Raw genomic sequence first — 19,518 nt, forward strand, 5'->3', positions numbered from 1 at the left:
CCTCTAAGTTATAATTACTGTTCAGGAATGCCTTTTGTCTTAGCTACCCTGGGTCAAATGTTGGCTGAGATTATTTTTTCCACAACAAATAAAGCTGGAAAAACTGAAGAAATAGTCAGCTTGGAAACACTTCATTGACAGTGTTCATAACTCACACAGTTGGAAGCACACGGAACAGCTGATTCACACACACAGAACTGATGCTGCAGAGGGAGCTCCAGAATGTGCTACTGACAGTTGGGTATGTGCAGAGAGCAGGGAAGTCAAGCAGCAGTCTTTAAACAAGTGCAGTGCTAAAGCAATGCTGACAGAGAGGTCTGGCTACGAAACTTATGCTAACTAGAAGAACATTCATTTCTGCTAAAAGCTAACAGCTCTGTTAACATCAAAATGCCTGTGGGTTTGGGGTTGTTTTGTTTGTTTTAAAGATGAGGTCAGACAGAAGCTTTGTTAACTGTGATGAGAGCAAGAGAACAATGATTTAGACAGCATCTCCACCTCTGCTCTCCCCTTTCCTCTGCCACAAGATTACAGAGAACCAACTTAAATACTTTCCTGGGAGAAGAAAAAGCACAGAAGCCAGTAGCTTGGCTCCAAGGAGGAACCAACCAGTAAACAGCGTGTCAGTGTGGAAATACAGCTGACAGCAGGGCCTACGGGAATGGCAGGCAGTGTTATCTTAGGGGGATGTCTGAAATAATGACTGACCCTTTGCTAGCAGTTGAAAGGAATGTTCCTTTAGTACAGGTAAACTTTTCCACCAGACTGCTCAAACCTTAAGCATTACCACCACCACGCTTGTTTTCTTTTGCTTTAAACACCTGCTGTCAGATGAATTAAGAAAAAGTCATGGAGAAGCAGTCGTTCTGCTCAGACTGCAGCAGCAGGAGCCCCCCACGCTGACGCACAGCTTCAAGCAGCAGCCTGGATGACCTGCAGCACTGCATGGGAGAACGACGCGTGCATCGACAGGCTGCACAAGGCAGTTGTTATAAAACAATCCAGCAGCACAACTTGCAGTTACCAGTCAGCAATTACCACTCACCCACACTGTTTCGACTTACTTGTGCTTTCTATGCTGGGAACCACGTGAACACCAACAGAACAGTTTGCTTTGCTGATACAGCCAGGATATTTTAACGTTCAAAATTTGGTCCTTTATTAGGCAACAAGTGTTACAATTCTGAAGAAAACACATCAACTTTCACTTCCAGGTATTCCTTAAAATGCACCTTTAGAATTGTCATTGATCACTTCATAGCTACATGTGTAACATGTTTCCCAATTTTCATTAACTTACAGAAATTGTGTGACATCATAAACAAGTTCACCTGCAATGTCAGACACTGCTCACTAAAACCACTGTCCTTTCATAGCTCAGTCCACAATCTTCACAAGTTAACTGACTTTCTTCTGATTCCTACTATTTTTTGAGTCCCAGAGTATGATTACATTAAAATACACCAAAAAGAATAAAAAATGTAAGCAAGAAATACTGGACACTGACACAGGGAATAAATCCGGGAACCTCTGTGGAGGATGCATGGCAGCACTCATCACAGACAGGACGCCCATCAGGGTTACAGACAGAAGGAACTGTAAGACACAATGACGCGTTAGCTAGTGTTGATTTAACACCTCACATCAACAAGCTGTTCCTTCCATTACTTGGGTGCTCTGTATCCTTCAATCTACACACAGATGACACCACAGGAAAAAAATAACTTAGCATACCTCTACCCCGACACAACACGGCGTTCCCTGCAGGACACTTCATTCAGGTATGAACATAACGTGGCTTCGTGCAAATAGTTCAGTGCCACAAAGAGCTTTAAGCGAGGGCGGTAGGAATTCAAGTTACTCACCAGATTCCTGACAATCTTGGGAAAGGGCTTCAACCAAGAGACACAGCCCCGCAGGGACAGGGAGAGCGGCTTCAGCTGCAGGTCCTTTGCTGAGGTCTTCTCAAATATTGCAAAGGAAGCCACACAGGCTGACAGGAACGCCAGCGTTGTCACAGCGTAGGCCAACAGCAGGCCGTCTTTCAGAAGAAGAGGCAGCATACTGTTAGAAGACCATGAGCACAGAGGTGAGTGCACACTGAGCTACCTTACACTAAGTGCAAAGAAAGAGCAGAAAAGAACACACCAGTGCTTAATAGGATCAGGGAAGCACACTTTTAAAATGACGTGAAGTGTCTGACTCACCTGAAAGTTGACACAAGCAGAAACCACGTGGCCATAAAAGGGATTTCATTGATGATTAAGCAGACTGGTCTGAAAAAAAAGAAAAGAGACACACAGACACAGACATGCTGAGCGAGGAAGGCCCACGGGCAGGCAGGAAGCTCTGCTGCTTCCCTGCTCCTCCAAGCCTCTCACAGAACGTTCAGCCCAGCACAAACACCTGCAGCAGGACTCAGGTACTGAGCTTACAGCAGGAAAGACCAGCACAGTTGCATTGATATATTCTCATTTACAAGCTACTCAGAACAGCAAGTGTGTATGTAACATCAGCTATATTTATAGGTGAGAAAGCAGCATGCAGTAAGTAATAAGATGAGGAAGACCAGAATGAATATACAGAAAAATAATTTACTTACACTGACACGAGGAGAATAGATTTTTCATGTACTTGAAAGGAGAACAGGAAAAATGACAACGCACAACTAACCTGAGAAAAGGAAACCAGATACATTAACATTTGTGACTGCAGCACAAAGCACTGCCTTAGGTTCTCTGCTGCCATAGACTTTGTACGGATGTATGAGTTAAGTGAGCTGATTTCTCTAATTAACTGCTACATTTACTCCAGTGCAATTTGCAAGTACACAAAGCTGCTTCTGTAACCACCTACACCTACAGAAAACCCACCCCAAAGCACTGTTACAAGGCTTACCCAGAATTATTCAGAAAACACTTTGTGCAAAGCAGCCCCATTCACTGCGACCCACTGACAAGCCTCCCCAACACGTGAACACATTGCTACACATCCTCAGTCACAGCAGCAACAGCCCAGCTTGTGAACATCACTCGTGCACAGCATCATCAACAGCCAGTACCCCAAACTGTTTTCAATTTGTTGGGTTTTTTTGCAGCCAAATAGAGACACGCTGGAAGATACACAGCACTGCTCAGGAAGGCTACATGTTGGCTTTAGGCAACGTTGCAATGAACTCTCAAACAGCACTTACGTAAATTAAAAATGGAAAACTACCTTATTACTCGAGCATCAGCTCCATAACATTTTGATTTCAAAGCAATATGACTTCGTACTTAAGTGACAGCAACATAAATGACAGCTGATCAATTCAAAGATATGAGGAGACTGAAATGCAAACATTTGGGAAAATAGCCTAATTTTCTTTTCAAGCTACTGATGAGCTTACAATGCTCACTGTGAGTCTTCTCATAGAACTTTGCAGCCAATGCATTAAAAAAACAAAAACAAGCACAAGAAAGGAAAAAATTCAACTCCATAAGAATCTCTGTTGTGTAGCAGCTCCTCAGAAGTAGATAATAAAAATAGAACACTAAGCTTCCCAAAAACTGAAGCTAAGATTTTAAGTCTGGATGTAAAAGACCAGTCAGACCCTCCCAGCCACCCCCAACAGCAATATGCTTTTAAAACCACCTTTTCAGCAGAACCAGCACAGCACTGAATGGCACACAGTGCTGCACGTGTGGCAGCTCTAAGCAGAATGGTTGGTCACACAGCAGCAGCCAGGGGCAGACTCACAACAAGGAGCAATTAAAAACATGCACTTACCAGTGCTAATTTAAATCCTCGTAGGGATGGCTGCACAGTCAGCTTGATACAAGTAGGAAGCAGGCTCAGGAACGTCACAGCAAAACTAAGGGATTTTGCAAGAAAATTGGTTTGAATATATGAGCAACTACTGCAGTTGTACCACGTAACCACTTCTGAAATCTCTGTGCACCTTAGGAATTTAACAGCAATCTTCAGAAATTAAAAAAAAATAATAATAATAATAACTCAGGGAAACAACTACAGATGGAGAGCAGTGAGTGGGTCTCACTGGTAGAAGTGTTTTTGATAAAGGAATAGTTTCCATGAGGATTTCAGCTGCTGCAAATCAAACCCAAACCGTTTGCTTCTCTGGAAAAGAACTCCAATGTCGGAGTATTTTATATATATTTATATAATGACAACATTAAAAGTTGTAATTATTGTTTGAAGAGGAAAGCACGCAGATTTTAATTCAATCCTAGCCAACCAAGTAGCTAAAGATCACTATATAAAAAAGCAGGAAGTTCTGTAGCTGTTCTCCTAACAGAACTTGGGGAACCATTTATCACTGGGAAGAAAAACACAAAGAAAATATTTTTTCAAGATTTTAAACCCCATTTCTTATAACGCATTGAAAAAATTACTGATTTTGCTAAAAGCACCATAGATGAAATGCACCTTAAGCACTTCAGCTAAGTATTACCTGAGCTTGAGCTGCGTCTGAGGTGATATTACATTCTTTATCTTTATAAGGACACTTAGGCTGCACCAAATGTTGGCTACTTTATCCTGGGGAAGAGAAGCAAACAAACGAGCAGGCAATTAGTCATCAACTGCACCACTAAAGCTTCTGGCAGAGACAGAAAGAGGGTTGGGAGAAAGGGGGACTTTTTTTTAAACCATGAATACTGCCAAAATACACTTGTGAATATGTATCATAATCTGAGGTGTAACTCCAATTATTCTCATTTTCAGTCAAATACAGAGTTTCAGAAAGCCCAGCTGAACAATGTTCTAATGCAAAATAGTTCTCCAGCACGAGAGCCTACGACTGAAGTCACGAGATCACACATCTCATGAGAATAAGGCTCAAAACCACCTGTCCCTAGAAAAACTCTGATTAAACAATGGGTGTATGAAACCTTTCCCAAATGTGAAGAGATTCTGTACACTGTCACATTTCATTACATACCTGAATGTATTTAGCTGTGCTTACTGCTTGCTAGCAATGACAGAGTTAACCACTAATAAATCAAGAAGTCTAAAGACATTAGCAGTTGTGCTAGGATCACTTTCAAAATTAAATTTGTAACTACAGCTATCATGCTCATGAAACTCATCCCTAAACAGCTGCTTGAAACACAGCTGTGTAGACATAACAGCAAGAGAGCTACCAGCACCAACAACTGAGCCACCTTCCTCATATGCTCACCAGCAACACAGAGTATGTGCTTCAAATCCACTGAGGATTACAAGTGAACAGAGGGTTTGGCAGCACCAGCACACACACTACTTAATAGCCAATCTGATTTTACAACCATCAGCATTTGTTACTGCTTCTGTAAATGGGAACCAATTCAAAGAACCTGTTACATGCAGCCCAGTATAAATTTACTGCACATTGCTTACGTGGACAATTTCTCATTTTATCTAGATTAGCATCCAGCAGGTCAGTCCCCTCATCAACTCACAAAATATCTGGGCTAATATTAGACTAAAATCCCAAAGCTTTTTCAGACTCACTGGTTATTGTCACTTACAAACATTATTTTTAAAGTCTGAACTGCATAAAAACGAACAGTTTTGGTCACCACACTATTAATAAATTTCAGATAATTCCCAAGGAATAGGGCCGTTGTTTTTCAGGGGATTGAGGAGGTCTTTCGTGCACTTGTTTATTAAACAGCAAAGCAAAAGCACAGCATATACTCTGAGAATGCTGTCACCTCAATAAAACACTGCCTGCAGTACAGCAGCTTCAGATTCTCAAGAAAAAAAAAAAGACAGTTGGGCTATGATTTATATCTAAAGAAGATTAAAAGAAAATTCAAGATGAGCCCAATGTGCTTTTGCTTAAATCCCTGCAACATCAAAAGAAATAAAAGTCAGAGCTTCATTTCCTGGGTTCAACTTGAAGTTGAGAACTGGCTTCTGCAAACGGGACAGTAAGTTTTGTGCCATGTTAAGCAAAGCACCGACAGCGCCCTGTTACTTTGGGAAGGAGCACTTCTGTACCAGTGATACTCCTGTAAACAAGTCTTGCTTTACTGGATCAAGGCTGCAGCACTCAGCACTGCGCAGTACGCAAGTGTGAACAGCCTGGGGAAAGGAAAAGAACAGATCCACGACTTCTGGGGAAAAAATTGAGGCACTAAAAGTACGAGTCAGGTTAAAAAGGAACATATACACTGCACTCAAATTAGTTGGTTTTTGTTTTTAAATCCTGTCAAAAAAAGCTGAGCAGAATCAAAGAGACTGAATCTGCTAACATTTAAGGTTATATCTTCTGACACTGTCAATTACTATGGAATCCATCTCAGTGGAAAAATGTGTGGATTGAAGTATGAGTTTGATGATGGGATAAGTGTTGTCTACTCGTATAATATCCTGGAAGATGCCAGCTGAGCTGGGGTTAAATACTGGATTAAATAACTGGCAAGAAATGACTGCTGAAGAAGCCATCTCAAATTACGAGTTCTGTGGTGTGTCTCCCACATGAAATCCCTAAAGGTCACGATGAAGGTTTCTCAAGGGATCTAAGAATACAGAACATTTGCAGCAGGGTGGGGGAGAAGAAAACATGCATGCCTCAAACAAGCCTCGGTCAATGGGAAAGAGTCTTCTGAGTACTTGCATGATTTGTTCCACATCAGTACAGAATGGGAGCCAGCAGACAGCAAAGGAAACCACCACTGTCCCTGCTAATTTAATTAACAACAGTAACCTGCAATAAAGAGAAAAGTTTGCATCAGAGACGATAAAGACAGCTACTGGTAACAAAAGTCAGTTCTTTCTTTATAAGTTAAGTCTTTTTTTAAAAAGAGAACTGAAGGTAACCAGCCTGAACAAGAAGAGGCACCAGTACCACAGGAAAAGCTCATCATCCCCAGATTAGCAAGAACAACTCCATGAGAAGCGGAGAGCTACTGCTGTCCATCTAATCTGGTTGTCCATCGGGTTGCCCATCATAGCCCACATTTAATCTAGCAGACAGAAGGCAGAGTCCTGAGGAGAGACAGCTGAAGAGATTTTGCTCTCTTTACGTGGAAATACTTCATGTAGATTTCAACAAGAAACGCTTGTTTTGCGGGAGAGGAACACGTTAGGACAGGGTATCTTCCACTAGAAATCAATTCAGCAATGAGAACATAAAGAGAATCATATTCTCAGTGCCAGGCTGCCTGAGTGTATTCTTAAGCAAAATCAAATGCTTTAAAGCCACTTACCCCTTTCCTTTCAGTCCCTTCTTGAAACATTTTCCAAGCAAATAGCAAAAAAAAGGCAGAGAATGGTAGAGTTCCATTTGCTTATAATTTAAGGCCAAGCAAAATGCTACCGACCCCAGAAGGTCCCAGTCATAAGACAAGCAGAGCACACCCCACAAGGCAAATCCAAGGCTCACTGAGTTGTATATGTTTTTTTTTATGTTAAGGACAAGATGTACATCTCAGTACTGGAAATTAGTAATGAGTGCCCTGAGGGACAAGTGTAAAATTACATGCAAAGTAAGTTGCCCCTAGTTTTAAACACCACATTGTCAGTTGTGGCTATTTTCTTCAGAGAAATACTTCTATTTAAAGCCTTTAAAAAAAAAATACTTCTAAAACTTAACTCAAGAATTACATGGGCAGAAATGAGAACAAATCTTGCATTTAAGTTAATTATACAAGTAACACATTGTCAGTCAACCAAGCTTTGAGCTGAACTAGTAACAAAATGCAGTGAGATCCATCAGAATAAATGTTTCTTCTATGGAATTTCCATAATTAAAGCTTTCACGAGCCTCACCTCTCACAAATATACTTAAAGAACATTCAAGTGTTGGTATGTACATTGTGTATCCTTTACCTCCAGGACTGCTGTGCGTATGTGAGAGACAACATTACATGCACAATGCACCCTCATCCACCAGGAGATCCCTTAGTGGCTAAAACTGTACAAACCATGAATAAGAGTAAAAGCAGAGACATCCCTTGGATTTTGAAAACAGGTTCCCAAACTCAGCTGGTGGCTGAAAGTTAGTTACAATTAAATACAACAGAAGACAAAGCTTTGTCTCCTACCCTTACTCTCACACCACTGCAGAAACTATCAGATATGCTCGTGTTCTCTATCCTGTTTTCTCCTTGTCAATAGAAGTAGCCATAACAACGCATTCAGATAATCTCAATTGTTTTCAACCCACTCAAATTTCCCATCCAAAATCACCACAAATATTTGAGATCTCATCAATTTCACGCTGACAAATTGTTAAACCGACAGCTGTGATCTTTAAGGGATGTGCAGCAGCAGTTAAGGTTAAGTAAACCTATTGACTTCCTGGGAGCTGGTGACAAATAGTAAAGTTATTCACAGTCATTGGGCTGGAAGAGACCACAGGAGACCGTGCAGTACATCACTGTGCTCTACCTATGCCATTACTGATGTCACACATCTTTTCTTAAGGAACTTTGTGCTGCAGATTCCACAGCTTCTACTGACAACCTATTCCAGCACAGCCTGGAACAGCCAGCTAACAACATTTACTTGCTGATGGGCAAAGCAGGCATAAGAACAGAAACATTAAGACCCACCTGTGGGGGTGTCTACCACCAACACTGACTAATTAGCTCTGCTAATTAGGTCCAGTGACACAGCTCAGATGCCTAACTCCCAAATGGCTAAGCATTATGCAACGTGCATCCAGCCCTGAGTAACTGCAAGGACAAGATGGAATGGCATGTCTTAGAGAAACGAGCATTTGACACTACTGTGCTTGACGTGCTCTTCTGCTCTCAAAAAGATCTCAGGCGATTCCTTTTCCAAACAAATCACAGGAGCACAAGCCATCCTTCTTTTCAGTCATACTACCATTGACACTTTCAGCAATAAAGTGACTGACAGAAATACAAGCTTGAGGCACAGAAAGAACATTATTTGTGTTTGGATTGATTTGTCCCAATGGCAACTCTTCATCTCCAATATATCCCAGACGTACGGTTTGCTCTCCAGTTCTGCTCTGTGGTAGGCAGAGGCCCCTCAGATGAAATCATCTGCCTCCCTCCCAGCAAAAGACAACTACTGAAAGAACAGCATTACTTCATAAATGCAAACTCCTTTCACTTCACTGCAAAAAAAGGATACTGGAAGTGTCCGTGGTCAACAAGAATGAGGCCTGGATAAAGAAGTATGCAGAGAGCACTGGAAACCTGAACAGAAGGATCAAAAAAATAAAGAAAATCAGCTTAAGAATTAGACATAAAGAACTTATACTACAACTCCAATAGATAAATTTGCCCCTCCATGGTGCATCCTAGATGTAGGAATCTTTCTCTCCAATTAATCTTCTGTCAGCAATATTTTGAGGAATAAAAATGGATACAGAATTTCCATAAACAAGAGAACACTGAACTGAATGAAGCCCAGCCTGCTCTTTGCCAACCAGCTCAGAAATCCCCCACTCCCATCTTAAGCCTCAAAACCACTCCAAAAACAGGAAGACTTTTTATTCCAGAAGAAAATTGGTTCTGCCACAAGCAGGGTGCAAGGCACGGCAGTTCAAACATCACAGGTCAAATCTTGTTTCTACCAATCAAGCAGTACATTCAGAAAGAAATACAACTCAGTAGTTCGTGGCTACTAAACTTCAGTAGCAATAACAAGATGCACTGAAGACTTTAAAATAATTGCTGTAAAATAAATTAATGGCTTTTTTTTCTTCACTGAAAAGTTGCTAATATGAGCTATACAGATTGTCATTGGTTTTATGCGAATTGACACCAGTGCTCTAGACATTAACTAACTCTTACCCTGTTCAATTTCTATCTTCTTGACACCATGGCTTTTATTTTTTTGTCTTTTAATTACACAAACATCAGATACTTGCCTTCTTCTTAGTAGATGTTTCCTTTAAGGAACAGCAATATAAAATAACTGCAGGAATATAAATCAGCAGATCAGCAACAAACACTGAAAAATAAAGATGAAGTTCACATTAGAATCCTCCCCCACAACTCATCTTAACACAATTTGCATCGCCTATGTTCATCTGGGTTGTGAATATTTTACTGCTTGGCTTTAACCTTCTGATGTTCCACGTCTTGTTTGCATCCCATGTAAAAACTCAGAGTGCTGGAGTCAGATCTGTTGACTACCTTTGGATGTGGGCTTTGCAGCTGTATCTTAATGTGAAAACTCCACATTAGTCACTCAAGTCACCTGAAGCTCAAGAGGCAGGCATTACAGTTTCAGCTGAATATGCTTTCCCATCATCTTACATTGTATTGCAGTACGTTGTTGTTTCAAGGATGGCTCAAATTTGGCAGTCACACTGCATCTAAATATTTTACATAAGACAGTGCAAAAATATAGGCAAGTAAACATTACAATACTCAACAGTTCTTCATTAGAATAAACAGAGTCATTACACTTTAAAGGACAAAAAGAAACTGGTCTAGATAATGTTCCTAACACTAACATTTCTGATGCCCAAAGGCTGCTGCTTCCATGTGTTCAGCTGTCCTGACTTCTGGCACAGCCTCAGTCAATAACGGGGCACACTGCAGTTCCTCACATGCCGAAATGAGAGAAGGCATTCTTAATTCTCAAAAGAAATCGACTACAACTAGATCCAATGAAGCTTTTTTTTTTTTTTTGGTCAGAATATATAGTTCAAAGCCATAAATGTATGTAACAAGCTTTAGATTATAAAAAAAACCTCCAACTTATTTTTGTGTTAACTACTACGGATGTGGCCAAACAGACTAAATTAGTGCCTTGGTTTTCATAATCTGCCTACAGCAAGTAGTTGTAAGAGGGCCAGCGAGACAAGAACCAGCAGGTTCATCTGCCCAGGATTACCTCAAAACCAGCAGCTGAATTCTTCTTGATTGTTGCCTTAAAAGCTTAAGCTTACATTATTTCTATAAGCAGATTTCAGAAAGCGTGCAATTATTCCAAGAGGAAAAACACACTTTGCTTTTTTTCATCCCAGGCTTTAGAAGAAAATGTTTATAAAGGCATCAGTTATTCAGTATAATAATAATTCTGTAGATTTAAGCCACAATTAAACAAATATACCCAAGGCATTAGCAAAACAAATACGCTGACACTTAATATAAAGGGGTAACAGGAACAGCTGACACTGAATGCTCTGAATTATTTTAATGCATTATTTTAATGGCTGTTGTTTAAGAAGTGTTTAATCAGTACTCCTGGATCTATCAGTGGTTTATCAAGTGAGTTGATTCCAGAATTAATACAGACCATTTCAAGGATAATTAAGTTTTAGAGATTTTTTTGTTTCAATTCAATCGATTATTAGAGACCAGACTGAGAGGCTCATGAAGTACAGAAAAGTTATTGATGAACAGCAAGTTCTGCCACTGTAATCAGAAAGCATTTCCTGCAACAGTATCGGTACCTGAAGCAAAGGACAGGTTTAAAATGCTAGGAAACAGTAACAAGGTAATTTGGCATCTGTTGCTCTGAGAACAAAAGCCCACTGGACGCACTGTTTGTTGTCCTTTTGAAAGGACGATCAATTCAGTTACTTACATTCTTTTTCTACCCTTATCTCTGCCAGAGCAGTTTGAAAGAATCAAATGGTCAGAAAAGTGACTGCATGGAGGTGACATCCAGTATAGAAGTACTAAAATACACTTCTACTTTTTATTAACACAAATTTATTTCCAGGAAGTAGCAACCATTAAAAAAAAAAAAAAAAAAAGTGATATCTTTAAAACATCAAATATCTCCCACTGCCAGGTAAGGTATAAAAGCTCACAATAAAGACCTTTCAGCAAAGCCACCCAAGTCGAAGAGCTCAGCAACTGGTGAAAACAGGTGTATGAAATTAAGCATGCTAAATTAATAAGCCAGACCAAACTGTGAGCATCCTACAACCAAAGGAAATATCATTTTCCTACCTGTTGTACGCATAAATAACTTATGTGACTGACTCTCATAGCCCCGAGATGCGTGGAGAGCAATCCAATCAGGATTTATTAACTTTGCACTGTAAAACAAAGTACAGACACATCAAAATGGAGACAGTTCTCATTTCCCTTTACACTCCTTTCTGTAATAAAGATGACACGCACAGGAGCATATTCCAAGTATTAAGATGAATGAGAAGAAATATTTCAAAAAGCAATAGTGATCAATGAAAGCTTTTGTCACCACTAGATCTGCTTATGCTATAGAATTCAGCTATTAAAAAGAAAGGGAATGCACTATTTATTAGGACAAGCTAACTACCTTCAGTCTAGTTCCACTGACTTTTAAAAAAACAATTGTAAATACCTTCCATGCTTAAGTATTAAATATAAACCATTTACAGTTCACATAGATGCCCCACATAACTGTGCCTGTGCACTTTAACCTACATTCTTATTCCATAAGTCTCATTCCAACGGCAGTAAAGCTCTTGTGGAAAAAGTATTCCAACAACAGAATTCTATTTACATGATATCCAGTCATCAAATGTCACCCAGGCTCTCAATACAAGAGAGGTTTCCCATGCAGCGCACTCAAATCCTGCAACTTTTTTCCTGTACATCACTGATCCAACAACAGCTTCCAGGGAAAGACTAGAATTCAAGTCGTATCAAAATCTGATGAAAGTTCAGGGCCTGGCAAAATAACAAAACCCTTTGGCTCCTCTCACAATAATTAACAGACAAAAATAGCAGTACTGGCCTCAAGCAACAGGGATCCCCATTTTATTTATTTCCCTGGCTTTAAAGTAGCAAACAATGCTTTCCATCTCATCAGTCTGATAGCTCTCAGCTCCTGTTCTCACTCCTCAGGGAGGAGAGACAAGAGGGAAATTGGTGTTTTGCATTCTCCACTGTAGGAAATACTTGAAATAATGAACTTACACATAAGCACACAGAAAGCTGTGATAGGCAGTAAGAGGTGGATAATCAAGGCCCCAGTACAGCAAGTTGTTATCACTTGTATTGAAGTACCTAAGGAAAAAAATTCCACGTACACAAATAAATACATGCACAGGTATAAAAAGAATCATAGAATCACTCAGCTAAGGATCTACATTTCCAGCTTTGCTTTTGCTCAAGGAAAAGACTGAACATTACACCATTTTTTTTTATTTTTTTATTTTTTTTTAAATCAATGTACTCAAAATTCACAGATGTTGCTGACTTCCTTTTAGCTGCTTTACTTTACACATAAAAAATATCTGAAGCAACAAAACAAAAGCCATTCAAAATGCACTCATTTGTGTTTGCGAAACAGAAGATCTGAAAACCAACCAAACTACTCTTGGAGCTTCCTTACCTGAAGAGGAAAAAAAATCCTTCACATGAATTGCATTTGATAAGAATCCAGAGATTTAATACAAAGCCTGCACAAACTCAGTATGTGCAGTTGTGGATATTTATGTGGAAGGTTTTGCAGATCCTCATCTCCATCTACAAACACAACCTATACGTCTCATGTATGTTGATTATCCCAGAAGACAGCAGTCAATTTGCCAAAAAGGAAATAGGAGCAATGCAATTAAACAGAGATTTCAAAAGAATGGAAATTTACTAATTGTTTCTCTTATAATAGTCCCAGGTTCCCCCTTTTTCTTCCTGGACTTGGATGGCACATTTAATAAGCAACAACCATTTCTGAACAGTTGAGATTTACCTGCCACTCCTGCACTTGCGTAACTTACAAAGCTGAGAACTGCTTCTGCTCAACATACCAACACTCTGCAAAAGCCTCACTGGAAGTGATGCTGATGGAAAACAACTCAGCAGAAGTAAAAAAGGCAATATCAAGCTGTATCATAGGTAAAGGCCAGCACAGACATGGAAGAAAGTATGGCACACCAGGTTTAGTAAGGCAATTCCATCAGCGTGAATGTAGGAGCCAGGAGGCAAGGAAAGTTTTAGAAAGCAAACCAAGTGAAGGCAGTAATGCCTCCTGAATAGCCAACAGGTCACGAATCTCAAGCAGTTGTGTCAGCCACAACCACTTCACCTGCTCCTACCTCAGAGGAAAACTCAGGAGGAAGACATGAGAGACACAAAGAAAAAGGATTTTCCTGTTTGTAATTCCCTCATGCCAGTGTTTCTATGGAAGGCTGACAGCAGCTAGAATTAAGTCACCTCCAAATGAGAAACAGGGCTTTATCCAAGAAAAACAGACATTACAAACATGAGGCATCAGATCCTTCATACCTTACAGCAAGAAAGACTTACTAGTCTATTCTAACTACCAAGGCGCAAGCTCTTGCATTTTCCAGTTTCCCCTTTCCAACTCAAGTTTTTTGACATTTATTATTCTAAATGATGTTTCTTGAATTCCTTATGAGCTGTCTGAAATATCTTATGAACTCATGATAAGTCATATTTCTTCGAGCTGCATCTCTGGTTCTTATTTTACCATTCAACATTGCTCACACCAAAGCAGTTCTGATTCTTCACACAGATTTTAGCAGCCTGCCACTTGGTGGAAAGCTTTCCAGTTAAGTCGCATGCTGGTTTTGTGATTTTACCTTCTGTAAACTCATAGCTCCAACAGAAACCCAGTAACACTTGGCAAAAACCAAACAAAAAACCCTTCACAGATTCAATTAGCAGTATAAGACATTTTAATAAGAAAGGATGCTTTTTACATAGCTGTTAATACATAACAAGAAGATCTAAAGGTACAAAGCCACTTAAATTCTTACTCTGGCATTTAAGAAAAATGTTTTTTGAATCACTGGAAACACGCATGGAATATGCAGCTATGTTACCCTTGCAGGTCTGTGCAATGGTAATAATGACAAATTCAGTGGGGAAAAAAAGATCAGGAGATCTAAAAATCTGATAGGACTGCATTCTCATAAGAGAACTGCTCTATTTACTTAAATAAATGTACACAACGTGCTTGCTGAACAGAGAGCTTTTCTAAATACTAAGCAAATAATACTAGAAGCGATTCAAATCTCAGCCTCAAATCTGAACGTTTATTTTCTCCATGTACCAGAGCAGCATCTCTTGGTACGTTCATTTCTGTAATACAGGAGGGGAAAGAAAGCTCTGCTTTCTTCTGCAAAGCAATCCCTCGCGTGTCAGCTGAAATGTCCTTTCCAAACTCCCAAGACAAAGTACCACTTCACTGCACATTTCTGTTTCCAAAGTGGCCCCAATCTGAAAAACTTCTGTCCTAAATAAAACAAAGACCCAATACAACAAGACGGCGATGCCCAAGCGGCAGCCCATGGGCTAAACCCAGCCTGCAACCCAGCCTGCAACCCAGCCTGCAACCCAGCCTGCAACCCAGCCTGCAACCCAGCCTGCAACCCAGCCTGCAACCCAGCCTGCAACCCAGCCTGCAACCCAGCCCTGGGAACACCCAAAAATAACGACTGCCGTAACTCTGAACTTTGAGTACATGCAGTTCTGCCTGCAGAGCAGATCTAAGCTGCCAACTCCATTATTATATCTCTCCATTATCCCAGCTCTGGCATAATGAGAGGCTCAGGCATCCCAGAAAGAGGAAAAATAAAATGATAATATAGGCTCTATATTGTGAATCCCACAGTCATGTGCAAAGTTCCATACAGCAAGAAGCTTTTAGGACTGTCCCTGCATATTTACAGAAATAGAGTTGAATTCATCTTCTATTCTGTAGTGTTCAGTTCAAAACAAAGTTTTCACAGCAGTGAATATCACCAGTCAGAATATCCTCCAGAAAGCTAATATCTAGCAAGCCAAACTTCCATATTTTGGCTTGCTTATTTTGTGAAGAAAATGGTATTTCAGTCTAAGAACTGTGATATTATGCCACTAGAAAAGTATTTTTAGAATAGTTCTGAGAACAGCAAAAGCTACGGCCGACGTGACAGATGAAGGTACATTTAATGAGGTGTAAAACAAAGTTTCACTCCATTTACCCCTTGGTAACCTGAGCTATAACATAACAGCACTACGTACCACTGCCTGATGGGTAAGTTGTAAGTAACTTCTTGCCAGTGTCTCTGAGCTTCATAGTCTCCATACATAGGTGGTTTTCCTGCACCTAAAAATAAATAAATAAAAATGATTACAGTACTTATGAATTTATTCTGTTTATGCGTGTCTAGAGGAAAAGCAAACTGTATTTGCATATTCTTACAACACTAATTTTATTCTCCACTCTCCTATTACATTTGAGAAGAAAAAGAGACCTAATCTGTTCCACAGTCTAACAATTACAAAAAAAGCTTCATGTGTTCCTTTGGCTTTCTGGCTATATCCGTGATGAGCATTTATCAAGATATCCCAGTGTGAAGAACAGCTTTCTCATCTGACACAAAAAATCATTACCAAGTACAGATGAGAAACGTGGCACTTTCTCTGCAATAAGAAAACATCCATAGCAGCCATCTTAGACCCATTTTGTACCGACTACATTTCCTCAGTAAGCAACCATAGACAAGGCTTTAGCCGTGGTACCTCGCTATTGCTTTTGTAATTAACAACCAGCCTTATTTTTAAATTCACTTAGAAGCAGCACCTCCCAAACCCCCCCAGTTCCTCTCCCTTTCCTCTATTACTTTGTTTGTGATGCTACCAAAAAAATCACATATGCTGTTCCTTACCTCATGATTCTTAGTTAACACAAACCACTTATTAGATCAGCACACAGAAATTGGCTTAGAATATTTTTTCCATACAAAACTTCTAACTAACTGTTCCATTTTGGTTTACAGGAATTCTCTCTCACACTTTCCAAATGAGTGATTGTTAGATAGCAATTTGCAAAGCAAATTATGTTCAAGGATACTTTTCACACACGCGCACATAAAACTCTCAGGAAACCAAGAGCTTTCTTCCCATGGAAAAAAGCTTTATCAGTGCAAATACTTCAGCTGCCCACTCAGCAACGATTCCTTACCATCAGCCTAACTCTGGTAATGGCAGAATGTTAAGCATCTTGTATCACTGTTTATTTACTTCTATTAACCTCTGCTTACTGAGAACAGAAACTGGACTGATTGTACTTCCATTAAAATATTGACACTAAACAGACAAAATTTAAGAGTTTCTTTACAACACAGGAAAACTACCCATCGTTTTTCCCCATGAGCCAAGTCTGTGGGAGCCACACAAGCTCAGATATCTTCTGCTTATTTCTGAGTAGTAGAGAGAATAAATCTTCACTTAGTCCTGAGCAGGAGACAGATTATTTCCACTATATGACACATGCAACTAGAAGTTTCCTGAATCAGGGAGCTCACTGACCAACAGGACTCGTACCGGTCTCCTTTCTGGAGCTAAAATCTACAAGAACCTTTCACAGCATTTCTAAAATAGAAAAAATGTGTTATCCAGATTTTCGAGTCTATGTAGCACACATACACAGACAGTTTCCCTTCTCCAGGAAAAAAAGATATGTATGTAAAGAAATTAGTTCATTTCAGAATGAAGTGAAACGCTTTTAATTTACAGTGGTCTTAATCAGTTCTGTTATTAACAGAAAGCAAGCTGTTAAAGGTCCGATGCTGCCTCTCAACACGAGTATCTAGCTTCTACTCATTTAGCATGAGCTTTGTAACTGCATGAAAACCTCAGATACAAAAAGCTTAATTTTTCTCAGTAATTACACAAGACAGCTATTCTAAGGTCATCATAATTAGTAACCACTCAAAACCAGGCATCAGTTATCTGTTTTATCCCCATCGTGACCCTAATTCTAGCCAGAGATCCAAAACTATGCTAAATAGCGAGCAGCAACAGAATGGAAATGGAAGCACAATCCAACAGAGCCCAGTAGAAGAGGGCAGAATGATCCTCCCTCCATCTGGTCAGCCATGCGACGCGCGGGTTCCGAGTGTGCTGAATCAGCACTTGAAGCAGAGCCTGCCTCTGAGCACAAGGACTGCTGCTAATCCTTTCTCAATTATATTGCACTCAGTGACAGAGAGCAAAAAGGGACCGCGTCAGTTTAGACATCATCCTGGCCCCATTTCTTTCCTGCCCCCACTAATTCAAGGTTTATTTTGTGTGAAGGAAACCAAAGCAGGGTGATAGGAGGGAGGAATTCTAGCATGCTTCTGTATTTGACAGCTCCAACATTCACATTAATTTTCTCCCCCCAGACAATGTTGAAAGTTAAACAAGCGCTTTGATAATTCGCTGGATTGGACTGGATTCAGATTTTCCTATTCCAAAAGAAGTTATATGGTCGCTGTGTATGAAATAAGTGTGTGCATACAGACACATGAAAAACAGAGAAAAATGTGTTTTTTAATTCAGTCACTATTTTAAGACTCTCAGAACCTGGGTTGGTTTGCAATTCTTTTCAACTCGGAAGAATCCAGTTAGTAATGAAAACATGCACAGCACAACAGAAATTTACTGTCACTCAGCAACACAGAGATTGCCTCTCTGCACACGGATGGACAGAAGAGACCCTGCATCACAGACCTTTTACGAGGGCATTTTCAGAAAGCAAATTAAAAATAACTACGTAACAAGTCACACGTGCAATTTATCTTCAAGCAAATCCCTTCGTGTAAGTAAAACTCAAGAGTCACCAGTTCAAAAATCACTTCGAATGTTACTGAACAGCTCGGGGGTGAAGTTCCCCATGGCCTTAGCAGCAAACTAGAATTTGACTGAGCTTGTGATTCTTTTAGCTGATGGGGACTGAACGTAACGAGGCATTTAAAAACACAAACCCGCAGAGAGATCTTTGTGCACGTGTATGCACAGCGCTGAATGCCGCCGAGAGGTTCGAAAAAACTTGCCAGCTCTTTGCAAGCATTAGGAGATGGGGAGGAGAAATACTCATCTATTAAAAGAATATAGCTCTAGTTCATGTTGTAAACAACCTTAAGTAAGTATAGCTACGGGACACAGTGCAATCACTCACTTTGTGTCACCTTTATACCATCTTCATTATCACCAGCACAGTTTTATCTAAATATAAGTTAAGGTTACATCTGTTCTAGAACTTAAAGGACAAGATTAAACAAATTTATGGCTGAACTGTAGTAATACACTGCAACTACAGGAGTGACAAAGGCATAGGAGGGGACAGCCGGCCATTCCTTTGCTGCTCCCAAAGCATTAGTGACCCTCCCTGCACCCCCCACGCGGCTGGGATATGTATCATTCTGCTTATTCTTACCAAAGCAGCCAAGCTATTACACCAGCCTTAGGCAAATAGGTCCTAAGCCACAGCAATACTTGAGGTAGCGCACTGCTTCCTACTTATTATTTCCTACCCAAGTTTACTTTAATTTACCACAAGCTCCATAATTCACCTTCAAATGGTTGTGCTACAGACTGTGAACAAGAATTACCTGAATAAGAACCAAGCGATACAGTCCAGCGTACAGTAAGTGCCAGTAAAACAGTAATTGTCATTAAGCTCCACTTCTCCATAGCTTCTCTTTGTAACAAGCCAGAGGTACCTGAAAAAACAAACAAACAAACACATAGCTACAGCACCATCTGGTTTTGTTTCTTAGCCATTTAATGGCACTACTGACAAGTTCTCCTAATTCTGAGCTAGGAGATCTGACAACCACATAAAAACAGCAATAGGAGAGTAGAAGACTTCAAATTGCTTTGAAGAACT

At 40.1% G+C, this 19,518-nt stretch overlaps 1 protein-coding gene across 1 annotated transcript; it reads right to left on the reverse strand.

Annotated features, from left to right (window-relative positions):
- Positions 1-1,398: 1,398 nt before the first annotated feature.
- On the reverse strand, positions 1,399-19,322 carry ALG6 (ALG6 alpha-1,3-glucosyltransferase; the record flags this gene model as incomplete). Its single annotated transcript, XM_079536481.1, has 14 exons — positions 1,399-1,596; positions 1,866-2,064; positions 2,208-2,276; positions 2,603-2,673; positions 3,769-3,853; positions 4,454-4,539; positions 6,559-6,694; positions 7,197-7,382; positions 9,094-9,158; positions 9,836-9,918; positions 11,877-11,965; positions 12,831-12,920; positions 15,885-15,969; positions 19,241-19,322. The coding sequence occupies 14 exons, from the start codon at positions 19,320-19,322 to the stop codon at positions 1,399-1,401; spliced, it is 1,524 nt and encodes a 507-aa protein (XP_079392607.1).
- Positions 19,323-19,518: the final 196 nt, after the last annotated feature.

The sequence above is a fragment of the Tetrao urogallus genome, assembly GCF_951394365.1.
Source record: "Tetrao urogallus genome assembly, chromosome: 5".
NCBI lineage: Eukaryota > Metazoa > Chordata > Aves > Galliformes > Phasianidae > Tetrao > Tetrao urogallus.